Below are 24,704 nucleotides of genomic sequence, written 5' to 3'. Positions count from 1 at the left end.
AGACTATCCGTGAAAAACAATGGAAAAAAAATTTTGAGTCCATGAAATAATTCCGCGGGTGAACAGTAACACGGTGAACAGTAGACGCGGATGAACAGTACCCGGTGAACAGTAAAAACCAGGAAATTAAAAACCAAAAAATTGATTTTTTTTCACCATTTTCTATCTCTCTCTCTCACCCTAAACCCTACCAAACCCTCCTAAAGCTCTCTAAATCTTTCAAGTTGAATTCCTCCAAATCAAACCAAGGTTTCATCTTAGGAATTGGAAACTAGTTAGGAAAGGATTATAGTATTTGGTGCTTGATGTGTGGCTGATTATTGAAGCTTGGAGCTAGGATTTTAGTTGGGTTTTCTGGGCAATAAGGTATGTAATATACTCTACTCTTGTTAATTAAGTCATTCATGGGAGAATTCCCTTGTTTAATGTGAAGGGAATTATGTTATGAAGTCATAGATTAATTGGTTGATATGGTTGCCTTGAGGGCTGTTTTTGATTGGAACTTTGAGAGATTTCTATTTGCTTATATTGCTATATGAGGTTGTTGTTTTGGTTGATGATGTTGTCTTCTTGTGAACTCTTATGGACTTAGCTTGATAGTTGGGCTGTTTTATGTGATTTTAACGCGTTGTTTGGAGCTGTGTTGATATGGATTGGATCGTATTGACGAGAAGGAGTAGAAAAGTAGAATTTGGTAGCGTTTTACGAGGAAATTGCGCTACAAAAAGTCCTATAAATTGATGTCGTTGAGTTGCTCGATTAAATGTCTAAATGAAGATTTCTATAAGCTATGACCTTGGTTTTGATCTTGAATAGTCTGTATTATGTAGGAAATCATTCGTAAGACGTTCGAGGACTCAGGGAAATGTATACAACTCCATCGACGAGGTATGTAGGGCTTTCTATTCTCTTTGTGGCATGACTAGATTTCAAATGACCTTTCATTGAAAAGTTGTTCCGCTAACTTGGGTCGATCGCGTTCCATGATAATTGAGCTGACACATACTCATCTATGACTTGTACCAAATTATGGTCCACATCTCCTTTTGGCTATCGATTAAAAGACTTTCCGTTTAACTTGTGTCGATTATGTCCCAAAATGGTTAAGCTTACCTTTTTCTCATGAATAGCTTGTATTGAAGTACCTTTCACATTTCGTACCCCTCTTGTTTATCGAATGAATAATGATATTAGTTATGGTACTCTTCACATCAAAGTTAAGTTGATTGTACTTCCTTTAATTGAATTAATCCTTATCTTCTTGTCTATTGTTCCAAGGTGACGAACCTCTCATTGGCACATTCTTTCTGATAAAAGTTGTGTCGATCATATTTCATAAGAGTTTGGCTAAATTTGGCTTCGTGAATAATTCATAACAAGATGTTTTCTTGTACTTTTACTTCTTTGGCCTAATGATCAAATAATGATAAACGTAGCGACAATAATGAAAATCGGAGGGTAACGACGACAGGTCACTCCGACTCTTTCTATGATGTCTCTTCTAAGGTCAGTCTTGCATTGCACTTGTATATATGTATTTATTTTCATTACCGAGCTGCGCTATAGTCGGCCGGGTCGGCACTTATATATGCACCTAGATGTATTTATTTCTTTACTGAGTCGTGTTGTAGGCGGCCGGGTATGCACGTAGCTGTGCATTGCCACTGATCAGTTGGGAAAAGATGATGTTATGATGATGAGCTCACCCTACAGAGGGATTTATTATTGTTATATGATATGATATATGCCTCCACAGTGAGGAATGATTTTGCGGGCATGCATTTACATTTATGTCATGATTATGGTCGCCCTCAGTGGCCTCGTTCAGAGTTTCAGGTTGTCTCTGCATCTTTTCCCAAGATATTTGTATCTCTTATGCTTATGTTATGTTTATGCTTACTGCCTTACATACTTGGTACATCTCCGTACTGACGCATTTTATGCGCTATGACCATGCCCACAGGTACGGTAGACGGATTATTGTACCTTTCTCAGTAGGATACCAAAGTTCAGCAAGAATGTTAGCACTCCATTCTCCAGAGTTGCTGGTCAGAGTCATTAAATAGGATGCATGCATATATATAGAGAAAGTATGGCTATGGGTACGTCGGGGCCACTGTCTCGATCGGTTGATGCATATTAGTGCTCTTAGAGGCTTACAGACTATCAGTCAGTGTACAGGTATTGTGTTTGGCCTTGCCGGCCTTCTGACTAGTTGTCTTTCTTAGTTGTGGCCCTGTTGGCCCTTGTAATGCATATATGTGTTATTGGGCCTTTTCTGCTTGCTAGTTGTTATGATATACTTCTTACTATTGTTATTCAGCGGCCTCGTCGGTCTATGATTCATGTTACATAGTTTAGATACCACAGTTGGTTCGCTCGGCCCTTCGGGTGCCGGGTGCCTGCCACACCCCAAGGTTGGGGTGTGACACTAAAGTCGCACAAAAATTCTGACTTTTGTTTTAAAGCGATGGGGCTGTTGGACCACCCAGCCTTTAGTGGCGACTTTTTAAGTCTTTTGGGGCTAATTTTTGGGTTTAGGAATAGATGGCCAGCGCATGAGATTATTTATGGCCCAGCGGTCATTTGTGTCCTTTAGCCATATATATGTATGATTCATGGGCTTCATAATAATTGGTATTGAACCAATTGGTAGATAGTATCAAGAATATGAAAGCCACGGACATCTCGTGTTTTATTTTTAGGCCTCTTTCGTATAAAAATCATTTTTTTGCGCGGATTGCCTTTCTTTTGGGGTGGTCTTTAAATTTTGTCCCTCAAATTGGTGGTCTTTAAGTTTTGTCCTTCGCATGAAAAGGTGGCCGAAAATACTGAGGTTCTGGGTTCGAACCCCGCTCAGGTATAAAAATAAAAATAATTTTGCAACGCAAGGCTTGGAAAAAATTATGTCGGATCCGACATAAGGACCTTAAGGCATAACTGAAGTTATGTTGGATTCGGCATAGGTTGCCTTAAGGAGTAACTAAAATCTTGCCTTATAAGGCAACTTATGCTGGACCCGGCATAACTTTAGTTATGCCTTAAGACAACCTATGCTGTCTCCAGCAGAGGTTTCCTTAAGGCATAACTAAGCCTTAAGGCATAACTAAAGTTATGCTGGATCTAGCATAACTTTAGTTATGCCTTAAGGCGCTTATGCCGGATCCGGCATAACTTTCTCCAAGGCTTGTCTTGCGAAATTATTTTTTATTTTTATGCCAGAGCTGGGGTTCGAACCCAGAACCTCAGGATTTCTACGCGAAGGGCAAGAATTAAAGACCAGCAATTTGAGAGGCAAAAATTAAAGACCACCCCGAATGAGGGGCATTCCTGCGAATTGCCCTATAAAAATAAAAAAAAATCTTGAGAGATACGACATAAATACAAAAAGAAAATGGTGGTTACCTACGAAACTAATTGACCTGCTTCTCATGTCTCAAGGACTCACTTTTACTCCTCAACGTACAATTTTAATCCTTCACAAAATCAATTGCAATTTCATCATATTTCTAAAATAATAATTAACTTCCTAAGTCGTGGGACTAGCTTTTTTATCCACATCCGTCTATCATGTAGGAATCCTTATTAATACTCCCTTGTATCCAGGTGTTAGATGTGACGGAACACCTTGCCCATTCATCAAACACGGTGTAGATTTAAAGTTTGTCTAGGCCAGCAAGTTCGTGTATTGCGAGAATTCATCATTGACTAATTTTAAGTCGGTATCGACTTACTGTAACTCTCCTTTATTTCAAATATGAATGTGGGATCGACAATATGGACAAACTCATCAATTTTATCATCTTCCTACTCTATTACTATCACAAAGTCAAATTATAGCATATTAAATTTCTCACAAGAATATTACTACTACTTAGTTCATTTTCATTACATAATCGTGTTTAATAAAAATGAATCATCAGTATTTGAGACTAGAGGTGTCAAAATGGGCTGGCCTAACCCAACCTAACCTAGCCCTAAAGGGCCAAAGAATTAAATGGGCTAGGACGGGCTGGCCCTTTTAATTGAAGGGCCAGCAAAATGGCAGCCCAACCCAGCCCTAAGTGGGCCGCGGGTTAGGACGGGTCAGCCCTTTAAGTTTTTTCGTCTTCCGAAACAACATTTTCTAAGTGATTTTTGGTACAATTTGAACATGAAACTTTTGCAATATGAAATAGAATCTTCTACCACTCATTCTTGCGCAAGTCCATATCATAGAGGAAAAAAATCAAGAGAACAAATATAAATTATTATTTTTAATCACTAATTCAGATCGCGTTCGAAAGAAATTATACATAATATAAATTCTAAGACTAAAAAGTATTACTCCAGTTTCAAATTACTACTTATAAGTAATAAGTACATTTTTTTTCTCATTACTTTTTATCTTTTTGTTTAATTTACTTATATTTTTAAAATAATTAATTAATTTATTATTCTTTTCTGGCCTCAAGGACTGGCCTTAGCCCAACACTTGAGGCCGGCGGGCCAAGAGAGGCTGGACTTTTGAGCCTCACTTCTATATGGACTAAAGAAATCTTAGCCCAACTTTACTTAAATAAAGGACTGAATTGGGCCGACCTCGCGGGTCAAGCTCGTATTGACAGCTTTTGGGACCAATGTAAAATTGAGAGACTATTAACTCAGGCAATTTACTGTAATCCGTCCATTCAGCAATGGGCCCATGCCTAAAACTTTGGGCTATGAATTTGCGGCCACACAACTCACCATCTATCTCATTTGTAATATTGATGGACTTGGTGCTAGACAGCGGAGTCGTCCAGGTGCATTTCATTTCAAATTTTAAAGGAATTTTTATTTGGTGTAGCTTCTTCTAAGAGATAATTATTGATAATAACTACCTTTTAATTTATTTATATTTAATAGCTACAATAATTTTGTAAATTACCATTCGTAGTTATATCAAAATACATCAAGTTGGAGTGGTTTAACCCAGGTTCGAACCCAACTAACAACATTACTTTTCTGATATATTTTTCCTAGTTTTCTTCTTCTTATATTTTGAGTGTATTTAAGTGTATTTCTTCATATATATCATCAAGTTGGAGTGGATGAAGTGGTTATTTGGCGTGGCTTTGCCCCTTCCCACCCAGGTTTGAACCTAACCAACAACTTTACTTTTTTTTTTATATATATTTTTCCTAACTTCTTCTCTTTGTATTTGAGTGTATTTTTCGTCATATGTATTTGACTTATATTTGAATGTCTTGTATTTGAATGTATATGAGCCAAATACATATGAGATGAGCGTATTTGGCTCGCTCAAATACATATGAGATGAGTGTATTTGGCCAAGTCAAATACATTAGCTACGAATTGTAATTTGGCAAATCGTAGCTACATATAGTAAGAGTCTCATATAAGATAGTTATATCAGTAAGTTTGCCTAATTTTAAATGAAGAAATAAGGACCACTACAAAGAGGCAAGTACCACATTTTTTTTGCACGGATTGCCCTTCTTTTGGGGTGGTCTTTAAATTTTGCCCCTCATATTTGTGGTCTTTAAATTTTGCCCTTCGCTTGGATACCTGAGGTTCTGGGTTCGAACCCCCGCTCAGGCATAAAATAATATAAAAAAATCGCAAGGCAGGGCTGGGGGAGTGTATGCCGGATCCGGCATAAAGTCCTTAAGTAAAAACTAAAGTTATGCCGGAGGGGGCATAACTTTTCCTCGAGGCATAGTTTAGTTATGCCTTATGGGGCAAAAATTTTCCTTAAGGAACTATGCCTTATGGGGCATACTTTTAATTAAGGCATAACCAAAAGTATGCCCTATAAGGCAGAACTTTTTCTTAAGGTATAGACTTTGCCTTATAAGGCAAACTTTTAGTTATGCCTTAAGGAAAAATTCTGCCTTATGTGGCATACTATAAAAGTTTGCCCAATAAAAGTATGCCCCCACCGGCATAAACTTGTGAAGGAATTACCAAAGTTATGCCGGACCCGGCATACTTATGCCAAGTCTGCCCATAAGGCATAAGTATGCCGGGTCCGGCATAAGTTTGGTAATTCCTTAACAAGTTTATGTCGATGGGGGCATACTTTAATGGGCAAACTTTTATGCCGGACCCGGCATAAACTTGTGAAGGAATTACCAAAGTTATGCCGGACCCGGCATACTTATGCCAAGTCTGCCCATAAGGCATAAGTATGCCGGATCCGACATAACTTTGGTAATTCCTTCACAAGTGTATGCCGGTGGGGGCATAGCGAAATTTAAACTCTGTCTTGCGATTTTTTTTAAAATTTTTTACTGTGTTGGGGTTCGAACCTGGAACCCATGGGTTTAGCCGAAGGGCAAAATTTAAAGATTTCAAATATGAAGGGTAAAATTTAAAGACCACCCCAAAAGAAGGGCAATTCTGCGAATTGCCCCAAGTACCAACAGCCTCCTACTCAACAAACCTATGCCAATCTTTTGAAGCCCAATCAAAAAGGTCCAATAAAACATTAATGCTCACTTTGAAGGACAATCAGTTGTTATAGTCCACAAAAAGCCCAAATATAATAGTATCAAACTCGGGATTTTTACACAAAATAGCAGACTGGATTCACTGTTTACTTTTCGTAGTCGGTTACATAGATTATATACGATTATACACATATTATATACGGATTATACATATAATATTCATCTGCTATCTATTTTTAGTTTAAGCTATTGGGTAAGCGACTATTTAGAACATTGGTGGAAACCATTCGGACCAAGTCTATGTACATTAGTACGAAATTTCAAGTTAGAGAAACAAAATCTCATCAAAATCATTAAGGAATAGTAAAGAGAAACTTCATTAAAATCGTTATGTATAGTAAGTTTTGTAAGGATATGTATGTAAAATTCCAAAAATTCCAAATACCGGTGATATATAAAGTTGAAAAGGGTTGAAACTCTGGCCAAAATAAATTTTGCATATATCTGAACTGGAAAATTATACAAAATGAATAGCCATTTAACTTGAAAAACGAAAATATTCAATTTGATTTAGTTCCAAGATTTGATCTCACGGATATTTGATTATTGAAAAGTAGCAGAGAAATTCAGATGGAGGAGTTCTTTTCTGCGATTTAGGCAAAACATAGTCTTCTAATGTGACCAATACTCGAAGGAGAGACTATTTTGTGAGTACTAGCTATCTTTTCTATTTTACGTAGCACCAATATAAGTTGTGCAAGAAAAGAAAAAATCCTTTACGGTTCTTCTTTTGAAAAAGAAAAATAATAGAGGCATTTATTTCGATACGGTTTACTAACTTGTGGTATAAGCTGTAATTCATTAGGCACAACAAAAACAAAGACAACAAGAACTCCCAATTGGTGATTTTTTTAATCAATTCCTAAAGAAATTTCATTGTATCAACTCCTTCAAATGAATTAGGAGGACAAGGGCCGTGACCTTCACCAAACGACGCAATATGATCCTTCAAAGATCTCTTGTGTTTAAAATCGGAACCACAAACACATAGCCAACGTTTCCCACAATTTTTCTCGTGAGTTCTCCAGTCCCCTTTCACAGCCAGGCACTTGCCACATTTCCTGCACGTGAAACGCTTCGTCCCGTGCTTTCTCTTGTAATGTGTTTGCAGTGTTCGAAAATCCTTCAATGGCTTAGCCCTTGGATGATTTATGTTGTTCTTGCAGCCTTCCTCACAACAGTAGCATGGAATCCCTAGCATGGCTCTTGGTTGTGTTCCCTTAAGTGATTCTGGTCCTTTTCGATATTGTGAACCGTGACCCCACATATGCATCTGCTTGTAAGATGAAATGGTTGAATCATTACAAAAAATTGAAACTATTCAGGAATACACAATGCTAAGATTACGTATTGGATCTTTGGTCGTAAACCAACATATAGAAGATGATATGAATGATAGTAATTAGTGATATTCCTTTTGTCCACTTTGAAGTTCCTCGTATGTTTGTCATCGAAGAATTAGTTGAGACAGACAAATTAAAAACTTCTTTTGTTAGACTTTACTCGGATTATTGTATTTTGAAACAACATAATGTTGTGGCTAGCACCTTATTTTGTAATGCCGCATATAAAGTATCTACAATATGTTCCTTTCAACCAAAAGAAGACAATAATGCAAGAAATACAATGAATGCTACTAAGGTATTTTGAAGCATGAAAGAAAGCACCTGAAGATTGTTATAACGATTGAAGGTTTTGTGACAAATGTGACATGAAAAATGGGTGAAGCCAACCATAATTTGTGAAGGAGTTGGTATCCAATATTGGGTGGCTGCTCCCATAGTATTTCCATCAGTTGGAATAATATTAGTTGAGGCATTGCTGGAATTTGGAAGACCAATGTGTAAGGCAACAGTCACATCATCTTCTGTGTAAGCATTAGGATTTTCTTGATCATTGGATATCTTTTCTATATTCTCAGATGATTGAGACAAGCTAAGAAATTCAAAAGCATTTTGGGTTTTATCCGCGAAGAAATCAAATGGTTCAATCTGATCTTCAACATTAGAAGATGAAGCCAAATATGATCTCTCCATTTCTTGTCAATTTTCTTCAATGATAAAACCTAGTATGAATGAAAGATGGAGCAATATCCTAGGATTTTCAAGGTGTTTTTATAGCCCGAAGAAGAATGTTTGTCCTTAGGTTTAATTTTAAAAGTTATCTTTTAGAGGGAAAAAATGAGAGAAAAAGACACTGGAGAAAATGGGGTACGTTGGTCGTTGAATGTAAACAACATTAATTAGTAATTTGTTTTAAGGGAAGGGATAGTTAATCCCAACTGCTTGTCAACTTTATTTCCTTTTAGTATGCGATGTAATAGACTTAATTATGGTGGCCCATGGCTTCTATAATTTGCATGAGCCTCACTGCAGTGGGATTTAGATTTATGGCAACATCTTATTCACCAACATTATTTAATTTAAAAAGTTTAGTTATATACTACAACTCAGTGTAAGAAAAATAAAGTTACATAATCAGGTCACCCAAAGAATATCTATTACAGGATCCCGTAAGCCCTCCTTAAAATATGGGATATATAATCTTGAAAATAAGACAAGTTATCTGCTACAAGGTAAAGGCCAGTGACCCAACCTATGGTGTAAAACTTTCTTGCACTATATATATGTATATAACTTATTTTTCTTTCTTTGACAATATAATTCAACTGCCTTCTTGCTGTAGGTTTGCAGGTGGTAGATTATCGATAATTAAACTCTAATTGCTAACTAAGGACCGAAAATCACAAAAAGGGATCTCTTAGTAATGCATGTATGATCATTTTTATTAGTGCGGTTTGAATAACGTCGAAAAGAAAAGTCAATTTTGGGACAAGCGTGTGCTTTGGGAGGCAACAATAAATTTGTAATGTTAAGGTTAATTTAATCCACGAACCAACTGTATTTTTAGGCGTGGATTAAAGAGAATGGGTCCCCAGAAAATGTTAAATTGACAAAAATGGAGATAGTGAGATGGAAAAGATTTGAGAATTAAATGCAGGTATCACAAATAGCAGGCATTAAATTAGTAGTACAAAGATTAATGTTGTAACAAACATGCATAGGTCAGCCATGAAATAACTACGTGTTTAGTTGATTATAGTAACTTAGGCCCATCAATGACTCGAGGAACTGACCCATTCCCTTGCTACATATTGACCTGAACCACTTAGTTTTTGGATGCAAGTGTCACAGAAGATGAAATATTTACTGAGCTATTAACTTTCACAGAGGAATTTTCCAGGAAAAGCGTAGGAAGGCAGTGACTTACAAAAAGTAAAAGGGAAAAAGTGTAACTTATCTACGTATTGAAAATCTCAATTGAGGATTTTTTCCAAGAGAATTTGTCACTTTAATTTATTTACCTTTATGAGGTTCAACCCCACTGAAATTTACTTGCTAAGGTCTTATTTTATCTGATAAAAATACTTTTTGTTAAATACGATGATGTTTTGACTTGCAATAAGGAACGGTTTCTGAAGTGCAATTTCTTATCTAATTTAGCTACAGGAAGAATATGAATACTTCCTTAATCACCGAAAATTTTGAAGTGCGTTTCAACTTGATTTTTGCCCTAGGTCTGACTGTATGGCATTATTTCTTATAACAAATTATTGACCATCGATTCTCATATTTTTCTTACTATAATTATTTTTGGTAATACTGTCGCACGTATATTACAAGTCTTAACCTTTGTAAATTGAATTGGTGAAAACGTGCCAAGAGAAAAGACTAGGCATGTGGCGAAGAATTAATAGGGCACGTTGTAATATAGATTCATCACACCACCCATCGTGGTTCTGGAAATGATATGAAACTTGCTATTCGATACGACTTTCTACTTTCAAGGAATCACGATCTATCTTATATCAAGAGTCATGATCCCACGCCAGTAACGGCGACCTCATGTGTAAATTTAAGGGGAAATAGTTACTTAGCTCAATTCTATTATTTACTCCATTATTCCTTTAATTATTCCCCATTTAATTTTTTGTCTGAATACAATATTACCCTCTACTATTCTCTAAAAACCCACTACTGTTCAAGCATTCATTCATCAATCAAGCAATTTTCATTACTATTTCAGGAGATCGAATAACAATTTCCATTTCTTTTACTCTTCAGTCCTTTGATTATTATTAACCGTCTCACCTAGGTTTTCAATTGCAATTTACGGGTTTGATCGCTTAATCAAAGGTTTACAAATAATTAAATTAATTATGTTGTTACAGACCTCCTTCAAACAATAGTATTAATTTTAGGCCAAACTACCACAATGTTGCAAACCTAAATTAACAAAAAAAAAAAATGAATTTTTGCTAACAATTTGAACTTGCAGATGAATGTGGTAACACAACCCAACATGATAGAAAAACAAATGTCTATACCTTTTTGTACCACCCATGGGAGTGGTTCTTTTGAACAACTAAATGGCTCTCATGCCATAAACACTGATGTAACTAGTAATGTCGATATTTAATAGGCAAAAGTCATAGATAACCTCCTAAACTTTGTCACATTTTTCTCTGGGGTACCTAAATCGAGGGTTGTACCTATTGGGTACCTAAACCAGTCCGAATTCGATCCAATTGGGTACCTTTTTCACAATAATCAGCAAAATTAGGAGAGTGTATTGCACTCTCCATGACGTGACAACTTTGTCAAATGAAAACATGACAGGTGGCGGCAGGGTCCATCATAATAATTAAAAAATAAATTACACAACACCCCCCCCCCCATTTTCATCTCCTTCGCCACCCCCCCCCCCCCCCCCATTTTCATCTCCGGCCACTGCTCCCCCACCACTGGTTGTCGCACCACCACCCCCAACCGCCGTCCCCCCACCCCCAGTAGCCATCCGCCCACCCCACCAACAATTATTCCCCTTTTCTTCCTTCATTTAGGTCCACCAATGCCTTTCCAAGACCCACCCCTCCTTTCTTATCCTTTTCTTTCCCCTCTCCTTAGGATCCCTTTTTACTTCTTCACCGTCGAATCCGGCGACGGCCACCGCTGGACCACCACTAAAATTATGGTCCTTCAATCTTTAAAATTCTTGCTAAATATAAGTTAATCAATGAAAGGTGAGAATGCACACTTCAAAAAAAAAAAGAGTGCTAACAGTGGTGAGACAAAAGAGAGTGCTAACAGTTGTGAGTCTCCATTTTTTCCGGTGAACAAGATGGTGCTTTTCAAATTTAGAAAAAATAAAGAAAATGGTGATCAAAAGAAACATATATCTAATTCACAAATTATTTTTATAGAAAGAATCAAAAGAAACAAAAAACAAAAGAACAAAAAAAATTGAAGAAGAGAAGCAGTGGTGGAGAAGACGAAGAGGGGTGAGGGAAGGTGACTGACGGGGCTGTCCAGTTTTTATTTTTTTAATTTAATTTAAGTCATATTTTAAAAGAGGTAAGCTTTCAACCAAAAAAAAAAATTAGTATTGAAGAGTACTTCACGGACCCAAGGAGAGTGCATTTCACTTTTTTTTGCCACATCAGTAAAAAGTATTTATGTGGTATAAATTCGGACTGGTTTAGGTACCCAATAGGTACAACCCTTGGTTTAGGTACCTCAGAGAAAAATGTGGCAAAGTTTAAGGCGCTATCTATGATTTTTGCCTATTTAATTTATCAAATAGTATTTGTTTAACCGAAAAAAAGTAAAGGGCATGGGTTAAAATCCCATTGTTATCCATCAACTATAAAAAATGATATTCACGCGTGGTACCATTCTAAACTACTTACGACTATCAGTATATGATTTTAGTGGCACCATCTTTTTCAAAGAAGTTGTAAAACGTTTTTGCTCGATGAGCGGCGCACCAATTGGCAAATGCAAATAATATCCAGTCGATCGAATAATTGGCCAGCTAACGAATAGAGGAGGATTGACACGTACATTACTATGCTCCAGAGAGTTTATATTTACAAGAGTATAGATGAAAGTATGGGTAAATTTCATGAATAGTCATTTAACTATCACTTTTTTTCCATCAAAAGTCAATTAATTATGTTTTCTAACACAAAAGTCACATAACTATCACCGTTTTTCACCAAAGTCACTTAACTATGTTTTATAAAACAAAAGTCACATAACTATCACTTTTTTCCACTAAAGTCAGTTTTGGTGACTTTAGTGGAAAAAAGTGATAGTTATGTGACTTTTGTGTTAGAAAACATAGTTAAGTGACTTTAGTGAAAAAAATGTTAGTGTCAAGTTTTTATGATGACAATTTTACTTGTGCAGGTATAGTAATTAAATCACACAAGGAATATATGTGAGCCCACAAAACAACCCAACAAATTGGAAGCCCACAGAACAGCCCCAACGAGCTAGGGCTCACTCGACAAATGGCTTCCCAGCCCTAAGGGTGCAAACAGCTATAATCTTCAGCCGTATAAAATCCTTCAAGAAAGGAAAAGATATCTGCCAGCAGCATCAAATCGTTTCAAGAAGGAAAAGCATCAAAGGCATATCTCATGAAGGTTAATAAATCTGTTGCTGCCTCAACGCACAAGGAAAGCAGTAAAAAGCTCAGTCTTATTCTTGGAAATAGGATCTCTGATTTTATTTCCAAGGATCAAATCCCTTGGGTTGATCTCTCTGCGTGAAGAGCCTAAAACACTATAAAAAGGGCTGCTCCACAAACGCAAGATTTATGCAACTGTCTCATTACCTCCATTGCTCTGCTTTACTTTCAAATAAACATTGTTAGTCTGAGTGATTCATAGTGTAATAAGAGAGAAAGGAGAGTTATAGTTTGTGAGGCTTTGTATCAAAAAGAATAAGAGTGTTTTGAGTGTAGACGTAGGAACTTCATTCAAAATCTTCATTGTACCAAACCTTATTAAAGAGCTGCAGAGATCACCCTTGCAACCCAAGGGGACTGGACTAGAATTCACATTGAATCTGAACCAGTATAAAATACGTGTGTCATTTATTTTCTGCACCTTACCTTAGTATTCACTGAGTAGGTAGTCGACTACTGGTTTAACCTAGTCGACTAACATATCGAAATTTTTTAACAATTCATCCCCCCCCCCCCCCCTCGCACTTTCAATTGGTATCAGAGCAAGGTCTCACCTTCAGTGCTTAACCACACGTGAAAAAAGATCAAATGGCTGGATATCAAATTCCTGGAGCAATATTGCAAGATGGGCACTCCACAACAAGACCACCATACTTTAATGGTGAACATTATGGCCACTGGAAGGAAAGGTTCAAAATATTCGTGCAATCAACTGATTATCAAGCCTGGGTCGTGATTAAAAAAGGACCTAAACCCGTTCCCAGAGCGGACACTGAAAACAAAGAAGATGCAGAAACTTCAACAATTGATCTAGAGTCACACGACATTACTAAAGAACAACAAGAGACACTGCAAATAAATGCAAGGGCAATAGCTTTGCTCTACTGTGCAGTGAGTGGAGAAGAGTATGCAAAAATTTCAAATTGTGATACTGCCAAAGAAATGTGGGATAAACTTGAGGTCACTTATGAAGGAACATCAAAAGTAAGAGAAACAAAAATTGATGCTCTAAGACACGATTATGAAGCTTTCATGATGAAAGACGATGAGAACATTGAATCAATGTTCACAAGATTCAGCAAGATTATTGGAGAACTCAAATCGCTTGGAGTAACCTATACCAACTCACAACAAGTTAGAAAGCTCGTTAGAAGTCTGCCAAAGACATGGGAAACCAAAGCCATTGTTCTTGAAGACGGAAATCTGGATAAGTTCACCTATGATGAATTAAGAGGAAATCTTATAGCTTTTTAAAAGAATCATATCCAAAGATACTAGAAGGACGAGAAGAAGAAAGTGGTAGCTTTCAAGGCTCAAGTTGACGAATCTGATGATGATTTTAAAGAAGAAGAAGTAGCTATGATTTCGAGGCATGTGATAGAAGCCCTGAGAAGATCAAGGAGTAACAGAAAAGGAAGCTCAAACTTTAGAAAAGGCAAGACCCCCACTGGACAGCAAAAGAATGACGGAAAATGTTATGAATGTGGAAAATATGGCCATATTGCGTCTGAATGTCCTGAGATAAGAAAAAAACCAACCAGAGGCTATCAAAAACAAAGAGCCTTCAGCAGTTGGAGTGAAGATGAGATCTCAGATGAAGAATCTGAAGAAGGTGAAAATATGTGTTTCATGGCTCTCGAAGAAGGCAGTAAGGTAAGTTCTCATTCCTGTGCTAAATGTGAAGAAACTCAAGAATTATTAGATCAAACTCTTATAGATCTAAATAACGTCTTTGATGAATATAGAAAACTGAAGAGAGAGAAAAAGGAATGGGAATCAAGATTAGAAATTTGTGAAAAAGAAAAAAATCTATTCAAAATGAAGTTTACAATCTACAACCTAGATTAGATATTTTATTGAAACCTTCCAACCATAACCATGTCAAGTCAAACCAATCAACTTGTACACATAAGTTCACTGGAAAAAAGGTTGTGCAAATAACTAGTAATTTTGAAGGAAAGAACACTGGTCCTTTGAACACTGATAAGTCGACTGGAACTCCTAAAATAACTGAAAGGAAATCTGGAATGCACAGTTCAGCCGATTCCTATATTGTGGAAAGAAAACCTTTTCAAACATGTTTCTGCTGTGGAAAACTCGGGCATAACTATTATAACTGCAGATTTCGTTTTTCAACTGCACCTGGTTTGATATGGAAACCCAAGAAAATTAAATACTTTGAAACTAACCATCAAGGACCCAAGAACTCTTGGGTACCTAAACAAGAATAAATTTTTTGTCTTGCAGGAACACCACAAGAAAAAGAAAAAGGGAAAATGGTATCTAGACAGTGCGTGTTCAAGACATATGACAGGCGACAAAAATCTATTCAAATCAGTCGCTGACTTTGATGGAGGATTGGTAACTTTTGGAGACAATTCAACTGGAACGGTAATTGGTATTGGTACTATTACTTTTAATAATTCATGTGACATTTCAAATGTTTGGTTGGTGAAGGGACTTAAGTATAACTTGTTAAGTGTAAGTCAGTTGTGTGATTCAGATCTTGAGATAAGATTTAGTAAATCAGGTTGTGTCATAGAAGACTTCTTTGGAACAAAGATTCTTCCTGGAAGCAGAAATAAAAATGTGTACACTGTGGACTCTGTCAAAAATCCTAAAGGTCATATATGCCTGGCATCAATGGGAGAAGATCCGTGGATGTGGCACAAGAAGCTTAGGCATGCTAGTGTGCGATTAATTGAAAAACTAGCAAGACTTGATCTTGTAATAGGATTGCCAAAACTCAACTACACAAAAGATCACTTATGCGATTCGTGTCAAAAAGGTAAACAAACTAGAAACTCCTTTAGTTCTAAAGATATTGTATCTATATCAAAGCCCTTGCAATTACTTCATATGGATCTAGTCGGTCCTACTAGAACTGTTAGCATTGGAGAAAAAAGGTACGCATTTGTTATAATCGATGACTTCTCTCATTTTACTTGGGTAATATTTCTTGCTCATAAAGATGATACTTTAAAGAATTTTAAGTTTTTTTGTGAGAAAATTCAGCGTGAGAAAGGATATTACATCACTTCCATTAGAAGTGATCATGGAGGAGAATTTGAAAATAAAGCTTTTGAGGAATTTTGTAATGATCAAGGATACACACACAATTTATCCTCACCCCGATCTCCGCAACAAAATGGTTTAGTTGAACGAAAGAACAGAACCCTTCAAGATATGGCAAGAACAATGATCATAGAAACAAGCCTACCACATCACTTTTGGGCAGAAGCGGTAAGTACAGCTTGTCATATTTTGAATAGATGCCTAATTAGACCAATTCTTAAGAAAACTCCGTATGAGCTATGGACGGGTAAGAAACCGAATATTAGCTACTTTCATCCGTTTGGATGTAAGTGTTTTGTTCACAATAATGGGAAAGAAAATCTTGGTAAGTTTGATCCTCGAAGTGATGAAGGTATATTTCTTGGTTACTCTCCTACTAGTAGATCTTATAGAATTTATAACAAACGTACTTTATCTATTAAAGAGTCTATTCATGTTGTATTTGATGATACTAATCACCTGGCCGAGAAAAGAAAAATTGCAAATGAAGAAGACAGTCAAATACTTACTGCAGTGGTTACAAAACCCACTGAAGAAAAGGCATCCTATGAGTCGACTTCTGATGAACCTCAGTCGACTGATGTTACTATTGGAACAGTTCCAAACGAATGGAGAAGTGAACCTGACTATCCAAAGAAATTTGTTATTGGAGACATCCATGAAGGGAGGAAAACTAGAGCATCTACTAAAAATAATGTAAATCTTGCTCTTATTTCTCAATACGAACCAAACAAAGTTGGTGATGCCTTAAAAGATGAATACTGGGCTAAGGCTATGGAAGAGGAACTTGATCAATTTGAAAAGAACAAAGTGTGGAATCTAGTTCCCAAACCTGAGAATGCTTCAATCATTGGTGTTGACACCCAATTTTGTCCCTCCTTATTTAATTTTATTTACTCGGGCTTCTAAATTCATTGATAAGCCAAACACTTTATTTTACTATAATTAATATCATTACTTTCATTTTCATTACTTTACTATCAATATTACTAGTATTACTTTATCACAAATTTTAAATGTTCGTCATCGTTTCATTTTCGGGTTTGGAATCGTTAAATTAATTACAAGACAACACTATGTAAAATCCTTATCTTCTACATATTAATTATTAATTGTCTTTATATAGCATGTACTGTACTAGCTATTAAATTAGAAACCCAAAAATAATTAAATAGAGGAGGAAGGATCAACAATTTTCAGCCAAATCAATGGCCCAAAATACAAATGCAATATTATTTCCCTACCCAAATAAACAACCCACATTTTAATACCCAACCCACATTTTTAACCCAACTAAAATACAAAACGGACCAGCCCATTATCTATTTCCCAACGGACCAGCCCACTCCATTACCCATTCTCGACCGACCCGGCCCACTTCCTTATTTTTTTACCCTAAACTCTCTCCTTCTCTTTCTTTCCCCTTCAACCTTCAGCCGCATTCCCCCCTCTCTTTCCTGTTCCTCTCTTCTCCCACGCTTTCCATCTCTCCCACGTTCCCTTGTCTCCTTCCACCATGCCTCTGCCATCCTCTTTGTCTCCTCCATCCCATGTCCCCCATGCGTCTGTCACCTTTGTTCCCCACCTCTGCTTCACTTGCTTACTCTGTCGTTGACAGAGGAGAATCTTTCATTTTTTCAAGACGCGGACGATCCTCAATACCAGAGAAGATCTATCCTTTTGAGCAAGATTTGGAGCGGACCACGTGAAAAACCTCAACGTTCGGATTAGCAAAACGTTGACTCAATTCCGAAATTCAAGTTCAAAAACCCCGCCCAAAAAATGAGTGAAAACCCTAGCCTTTATCTCCTATAAATACATCGCTAGGTCCTCGGCCGAGGGGAGAGGATCAGGGATCGAAAAGTCGAAGAAAAGAAAAAAACAAGATCGAAACAGATCGAAAACCCCCAAAATCTAGGAGATCGGAAAACCTTTCTACAAAAAAAAAACATAAAGCTTGCACTTTGAAGAAAAGGGGTTTGGAAGAAAAAGGAACCCCCTAATCTCTTTATATCTGGTTTGATTCATAAAAGGGGGATTTTTTCAATTTTTTTTGGGAAGATACACGAGTTTTCTGTCATCGAGTCTTAATTTTTTTTTTATTTTGGTCTGGATTTTCTTTTAAATCAGAAAACCCTTTCTGTCGAAATATACGGTTTGGGACTGAAATTATCATCGAATAGATAGCCTCAATTCTAAAAAATAACCACATATTACTCTATTTTCACTTTCCAGTTGGGAACTTTAGTTACTTTAATCGTTCGTTCGAATTCGAGCATAGATTCGAGGCCCCGACGACCTCAGTTCATTGCACACAAAAGAGGTAAACTTCGATACCTTATCACTCATAAGCTTTAATTTCTATTTTGGTTAAGATTTTTAGTTTATTCTGCTGTATGTTCAGTGGTTATGTAGTTTCGTTGTCGTCGCATTATTTGTTTGATGTTTGGGAGCTGTTAGGATAGGATATTAATCATTATTCGAATTTGAAAGATGTCTATTGTTGCTTAAGAATGAATTTCCAGGACTTAAGACATATTTGAAATCGCATATACATAGGATATACAGTGGGTTATCAAGATAAGGAAAAGATATACATTCGATATACATCTGATATACACTCCACTGTATGTATATCTTAGGTATATTACATATACGATTAGAACAGGCCAGCATTGTCTCTCTTTTACTCTATTTTTTCAAGTAATATGTCCTATCATTCATTTTCGCATTAGCATATAAGTGTTTATTTTGGTTTGTTTTGAGAAGATTTATTTTAAAATATGTAGCCTAATGATGACAGAAAAGTGGTGTTGTCTTAAGCTTTAAAGGGTGTTGGCAATCGTTTAAATACTGCAGTATTGTTGGTTTAACCATAATATGATTTGTGCTTTGCTTCTCATTATGATTAGTTTAGGTTAGCACCAATATAAGAACTGATTCACAAGTCATTTGGGGGGATGAATTAGCATGAATGTTGTATGGTAGCTGTTAGCATACAATTGGGTTCAAGTAATCATCCTGGTTGGTTTAAATAAGTGTTCAATGAAGTACTAGCTCGAGATTATGACATGAGCATGAGACTAGGATGTTTAACCCGTGTGTGTCCTTGAAAGCTCCTTGTCAAACCAGAGATGAATGCTGCCTTAAGCCTGGATTATAGCTTGTTTGTGTGTCTGTTTTAAGTGCAGGTTAATTCGAGTCTTGAGAGGTCTCCTGTTGTTTAACTGAAGCAGGAATCTTTAAGTGTAAAAAAAAATCCCATGATCATAGGTATTCAAGGGATTCAAACATTGTTTTGGTGTAAACTCGTTTAGCTTGCTAGACTGTATATGTGTGGTTATGAAACTAAGATGTAGTTGAGCCTTTTTTTTTTTATCGTGTCACCTACTTTGATACTGTGAGAGTAAAATCCGAAGCAACATTTCTCATGCCAAGTATCTTCCATGCCATTCCTTTCTTAATCATCCCTAAGATGGAGTTGTGTTAAGATCTAGGATTGAATACGGGCATGCTCCCTTGTCCTACTCTGACATAAGAATTCCATTTGAGCATATCAATCACCTCTTGTATGTATCTCTGCCTGGAGTTTGAGTATGATTTGTTTTTTTTTGCTTCTCTCATATAGTCTATGTACTTAGTTGAACACGAAACTGCTTTTGAGACTGTCTATACTTGAGATTTAATTGCAAACTTGACATCATGAGGATCATGGACTATTACGTGTGTAATTTGATATAAAATGTTATGTGTAGAATGAAGTTTTCTGTGTTTTGGTAATCTTTATATGCCTCTTCTGAGGGTTAGATAAATAAGTGTTCTGTGTTCATTTCAATTATTACATGAAGCCACTCTTATTAGTCGACTGCCTATGTTTTCCCTTTGCTAATCCCGCTTTTCTTTTCTTTTCTTTTGCATGACATCCGGGATTGCGAGAATGAGACTCGACTTTGTCGCGAGATCAAACAATTGTATTACCTCAAGTCATCCCACCCGCAAAAAAATAAAAAAATAAAAGAATTCTGGGCCGAGGCCCATCACATTGGCAGCAAACAGCAGCAGCCTCACAATGGGCTGTGCCCATTTACATTATATCTACTCCTCTATCTTTATTTTATGTGCATTTAATGTGTATTGTATGACTAACATTTTGTTTGCTAATTTAGATAAACCTTAGTAACATTAAGGGTTTTAGTTTAGTAATGGGTAGTTAATTCCACAAATTACATTCATTTCCATTTATGTTCTAAACTATTTATGGTATTATCTACAACATTTATTTGAGTAATTGATTTTCAAATAGCATGACTACATATTTTGGCTAAAAGAATTATAATTTATACTTACTTATAAGTTTTAAAATGTCATAAATTTTACACTAACGTTAGCTTATTTTAAAAAAAAGAGGCAAACTAGTTTCAACGGGTCACTATTCCACTTTAATTCCTTTCCAACATTTGAATCACGTATTGGTTGAAACAACATTTACATAGTTTATATTGAATTGGTATTTTTTCTATAACATAATTTACCTTGAACTAATACTGCTTTCTATAAAACCCTTTAAAAAGTTTATTAATATTAATCTTACAAACGACTGTTCTAAATTTATTAATCGGCATAATTTACTTTCTCCAAATACATAAAAACATTACACATCTCGTTTTCTTTTAATTTATTTGTAACTAAACTCTTTTATGCAACTATTACTTTTCTACAAGTGTTACTTTGAATAACATTCTATTTCTATTTATAACTTGAGCAATCCTTACAAAGCTATTTCCTTTCTTTCTATAATATTTGCACTTAGCCTAACTAATCATAAGTCCGGTCGGTTAACTATTGTTAATGGGTCTTAAAGGATGCCTAATACCTTCCCTTTAGACTAATTGAACCCTTACCTATAATCTTAAGTTTCGCAGACCTTAAACGCAGCTAACTTTAAACATGACTTTAATAAAAATTAGGTGTCCTAATTCACCATAAATAATTAGGTGGCGACTCCTTAAAACAAACAATTTAGGAATCTCCAATATGTTGTACTCCGCTTCAACCCGGTTAAAATGGGGTATAACAATTGGCACAAAATGGGTATATGGAAACAAGCTAAATGAGGCTGGAGAAGTAGTTAGAAACAAAGCCCGACTCGTTGCTCAAGGATATTCACAACAGGAAGGTGTTGACTATGATGAAACTTTTGCTCCTGTTGCCAGGTTGAAATCCATTAGAATTTTGCTTGCATATGCTTCTTTTAAAAAATTCAAACTTTTTCAAATAGATGTCAAAAGCGCTTTCTTAAATGGGTTCATTGAAGAAGAAGTGTACGTCAAACAGCCGCCAGGTTTTGAAAACTTAAAATTTCCCTATCACGTTTTTAAATTAAGTTAAGCCTTATATGGTCTTAAACAAGCACCTAGGGCATGGTATGATCGCTTAAGCTCCTTCTTGGTAAGTCATGGATTTTTTCGAGGAAAGATCGATACAACTCTTTTCATTAAACGATCCTCCTTAGGAAATTTTATTATACAAATATATGTTGATGATATTATTTTTGGAAGCTCTAACCCCTCTATGTGCAAGGAGTTTTCTGATCTTATGCAAAACGAGTTCGAAATGAGTATGATGGGAGAATTAAAATTCTTCTTGGGACTACAAATCCATCAAACTGACACTGGAATAGTTATATGTCAAGCTAAGTATGCTAAAGAACTTGTCAAAAAATTTGGGATGTCTGACTCAAAAGCTATGGGAACTCCCATGAGTCCTACTTGCTCTCTTGATAAGGATGAAAAAGGAAAACCAGTTGATGAAACCAAGTATCGCGGTATGATTGGATCACTACTTTATCTAACTGCTAGTCGACCAGATATTATGTTTAGTGTGTGCAGGTGTGCTAGATTCCAAGCTGCTCTAAAGGAATTTAATCTTACTGTTGTTAAACGTATCATTAGATATCTTCATGGAACAACTAACTATGGTTTATGGTATCCTAACACCACTTACGCTTGAAGGTTTTTCAGATGTAGACTTTGCAGGTGATAAAGATGATAGAAAAAGTACCAGTGGTACTTGCCAGCTTCTAGGAAAATCTCTTATTTCCTGGAATAGCAAAAAACAGGGATCGGTCTCTCTATCTACTACTGAGGCTGAATATATAGTTGTTGGTCAATGTTCCACACAACTAATTTGGATGTCTTATCAACTAAGTGATTATGACTTGTTTTTTAAACCTGTAAAAATTTTCTGTGATAATTCGAGTGCTATCTGTCTATCCAAAAATCCTGTGCATCATTCTAGGGCCAAGAATATAGATATTAAGCATCATTTTATCAGAAGTCATGTTGCTCAGGGAGATTTTGAAATAGTTTTTGTTAACAGTGAAAACCAGTTGGCTGATATTTTTACTAAACCCCTTCTTGAGGAAAGTTTCTACATGCTAAGAAGCTCTTTAGGAATTATTGATAATCTGTCTAAAATTTTAACAACCCGTGCCAAATTTTCGGCTACTCAAATCTTTGCCATAAATTGTATTCTCATCATATTTATGACATTCCATCTTCCCATGTTTACTTTTTACCTTTTCCATAAAACCTTTTGTTTTTCCGTATCCCCATAAACCCTTTCCATCTTCCTCTTCACCTTTCCCTTCCAAACCTTCCGCCCATCCTCTCATCTCTTCAATGGCAAAAAACGCGAAAACCCCTACTCCCTCCACCCGTCAAAGCTCAAGGCTTCAGGAAATGGGTAAGAATCTCCTCTCTATTCCTCATGACCCCGTCATCTCCGATGACCCTGCTTCATCTGACGACTCCAACTGTGCTCCCATTTGTAATCTTGGTAAGCGAGCCCTTTCTGAGGCTGCATGCTCCACCTCCTCCAAGAAACTCAAAACAATCTGTGATAAACCTCTTGATCTTCGGAAGAAATTTTGGGATGACAATCATCAAGTACTGTTCTCGTCTCTTGAGCACAAAACCATCGTTTCTGGTAGGAATGTCGATCTTGACCTTATGCTCTCTCTAAGTTGTAAAGTTAAACTATTATTTGTCTATCAAGGATGGGAAAACTTTTTTAAAACCCCTCCTCATGTCTATGAAATTCCTGTTCGTATGTTCTATGCCAATCTTAGGTCTTCTAAAGCTAATGAACTTGAAACATTGGTTCTTGGTACTCACGTTGTGCTAAATTGCTCTGTCCTTGACTCTATTTTTGGTTGCACCTGCTCTGGATTTTCGGAATTACCCAAAAACTTTTGGCCTGAATCTCTTGAAATGTCTTTTGACGATGTTAAGAAAACCCTCTCAAATTCCACCTCTGTTCCTGCTCAAATTGGTCCGACCAATATCTCGTTTGAGGCTCGTGTGCTTGATCATATGGTTGCAACTACCATTGTTCCTCGTGCTGGGTCCTACTCTACTATCTCCCAGCGTGATGCTATTTTTGCATTTTGCCTTCTGTCCAAGAAAAAAAATCAATTTGTCCTCCATCATTATCAATTACATGATTGAGTGTGCTTCTAATCCTTCTAATCTTCCATATGGTATGCTTATCTCCCACATCCTAGAAGTCCACAAAATCGACTTAGTCGACTATCCCGTCACTCCAGTTAAGCAATGCTACAACTCTAGGGCGTTTGGTAGCATGGGATATGTTTTGAGCAATGATTCCTGGTTGTTAAAGGACGTCTATGAGGCATCTCAGCATGGTCCCTCCACCAAAGAAAAAAAATCAGATCCCTCCGTTGTTTCCACTGAATGCTATGAAGAACTTCTCTCCAAACTTTCTTCTATGGATGAAAAAATTGAGTCCATCAAAGACTTAATGGCATCCACATTGTTTCAAGTAGAGAAGATTCGTGATGTGACTAAGGAAACAGGTGCTGATGTCTCTAAGCTGAGGCAGAAACTGGATGCTGTTATTAAGGAAGCGGTCAAACTGTCCACCAAGCTTCAAGCCAGTGTTGCCGCCATGCCTGAACGTCTTACTACCCCATTGACGGAAATGAAGGATGCTATTGTGAATACATTAGCCTACTTTCTTCGTCGTCCAGTCTTCCGCCGTCAGGAATAGTTTTTAGTGGTCTTTTTTTTGAACTGTTTAAACAATGTTTTTGTGGGACTTGTGCTTGGTTGTGCTGCTAGTTGCTATTTGTTCTTTGCTATTTGTTCCTTGGTTTAGCCTGTTTTGTTGTGTTGTTTGTTTGCTGGTTCTTTGCTTTTGCTTTTGTTTTGTTGTGTTGTTTTTTTTTAGTGATGCCAAAGGGGGAGAAGGACAGTCAACTGCTCAGGGGGAGCCTACAAGGACTAGTCAACTAGTCAGGGGGAGCCTCCACCTATTCAGGGGGAGCATCCGTTACAGGGAAGTTGACTACACTTTGTCTAGAATTGTCATCCTCAAAAAGGGGGAGATTGTTAGTGTCAAGTTTTTATGATGACAATTTTACTTGTGCAGGTATAGTAATTAAATCACACAAGGAATATATGTGAGCCCACAAAACAGCCCAACAAATTGGAAGCCCACAGAACAGCCCAACGAGCTAGGGCTCACTCGACAAATGGCTTCTGTCACGACCCAACCCCGTAGGCCGTGACTAGTACCCGA

The 24,704-nt window shown here is 36.7% G+C and overlaps 1 protein-coding gene across 1 annotated transcript; it reads right to left on the bottom strand.

Annotated features, from left to right (window-relative positions):
* Positions 1 to 7,224: 7,224 nt before the first annotated feature.
* Positions 7,225 to 8,706, bottom strand: LOC132622856 (protein TRANSPARENT TESTA 1-like). Its single transcript, XM_060337531.1, has 2 exons — positions 8,162 to 8,706; positions 7,225 to 7,767 (listed from the first exon to the last, which is right to left on the bottom strand). Exons 1-2 carry the CDS (start codon positions 8,528 to 8,530, stop codon positions 7,357 to 7,359), a joined length of 780 nt encoding a protein of 259 aa, XP_060193514.1. The 5' UTR covers positions 8,531 to 8,706; the 3' UTR covers positions 7,225 to 7,356.
* Between the last annotated feature and the right edge of the window lie 15,998 nt (positions 8,707 to 24,704).

The sequence above is a fragment of the Lycium barbarum genome, chromosome 2 (genome assembly GCF_019175385.1).
Source record: "Lycium barbarum isolate Lr01 chromosome 2, ASM1917538v2, whole genome shotgun sequence".
NCBI classification, from domain to species: Eukaryota; Viridiplantae; Streptophyta; class Magnoliopsida; order Solanales; family Solanaceae; genus Lycium; species Lycium barbarum.
This window is presented reverse-complemented; position numbering and strand designations above follow the sequence as displayed.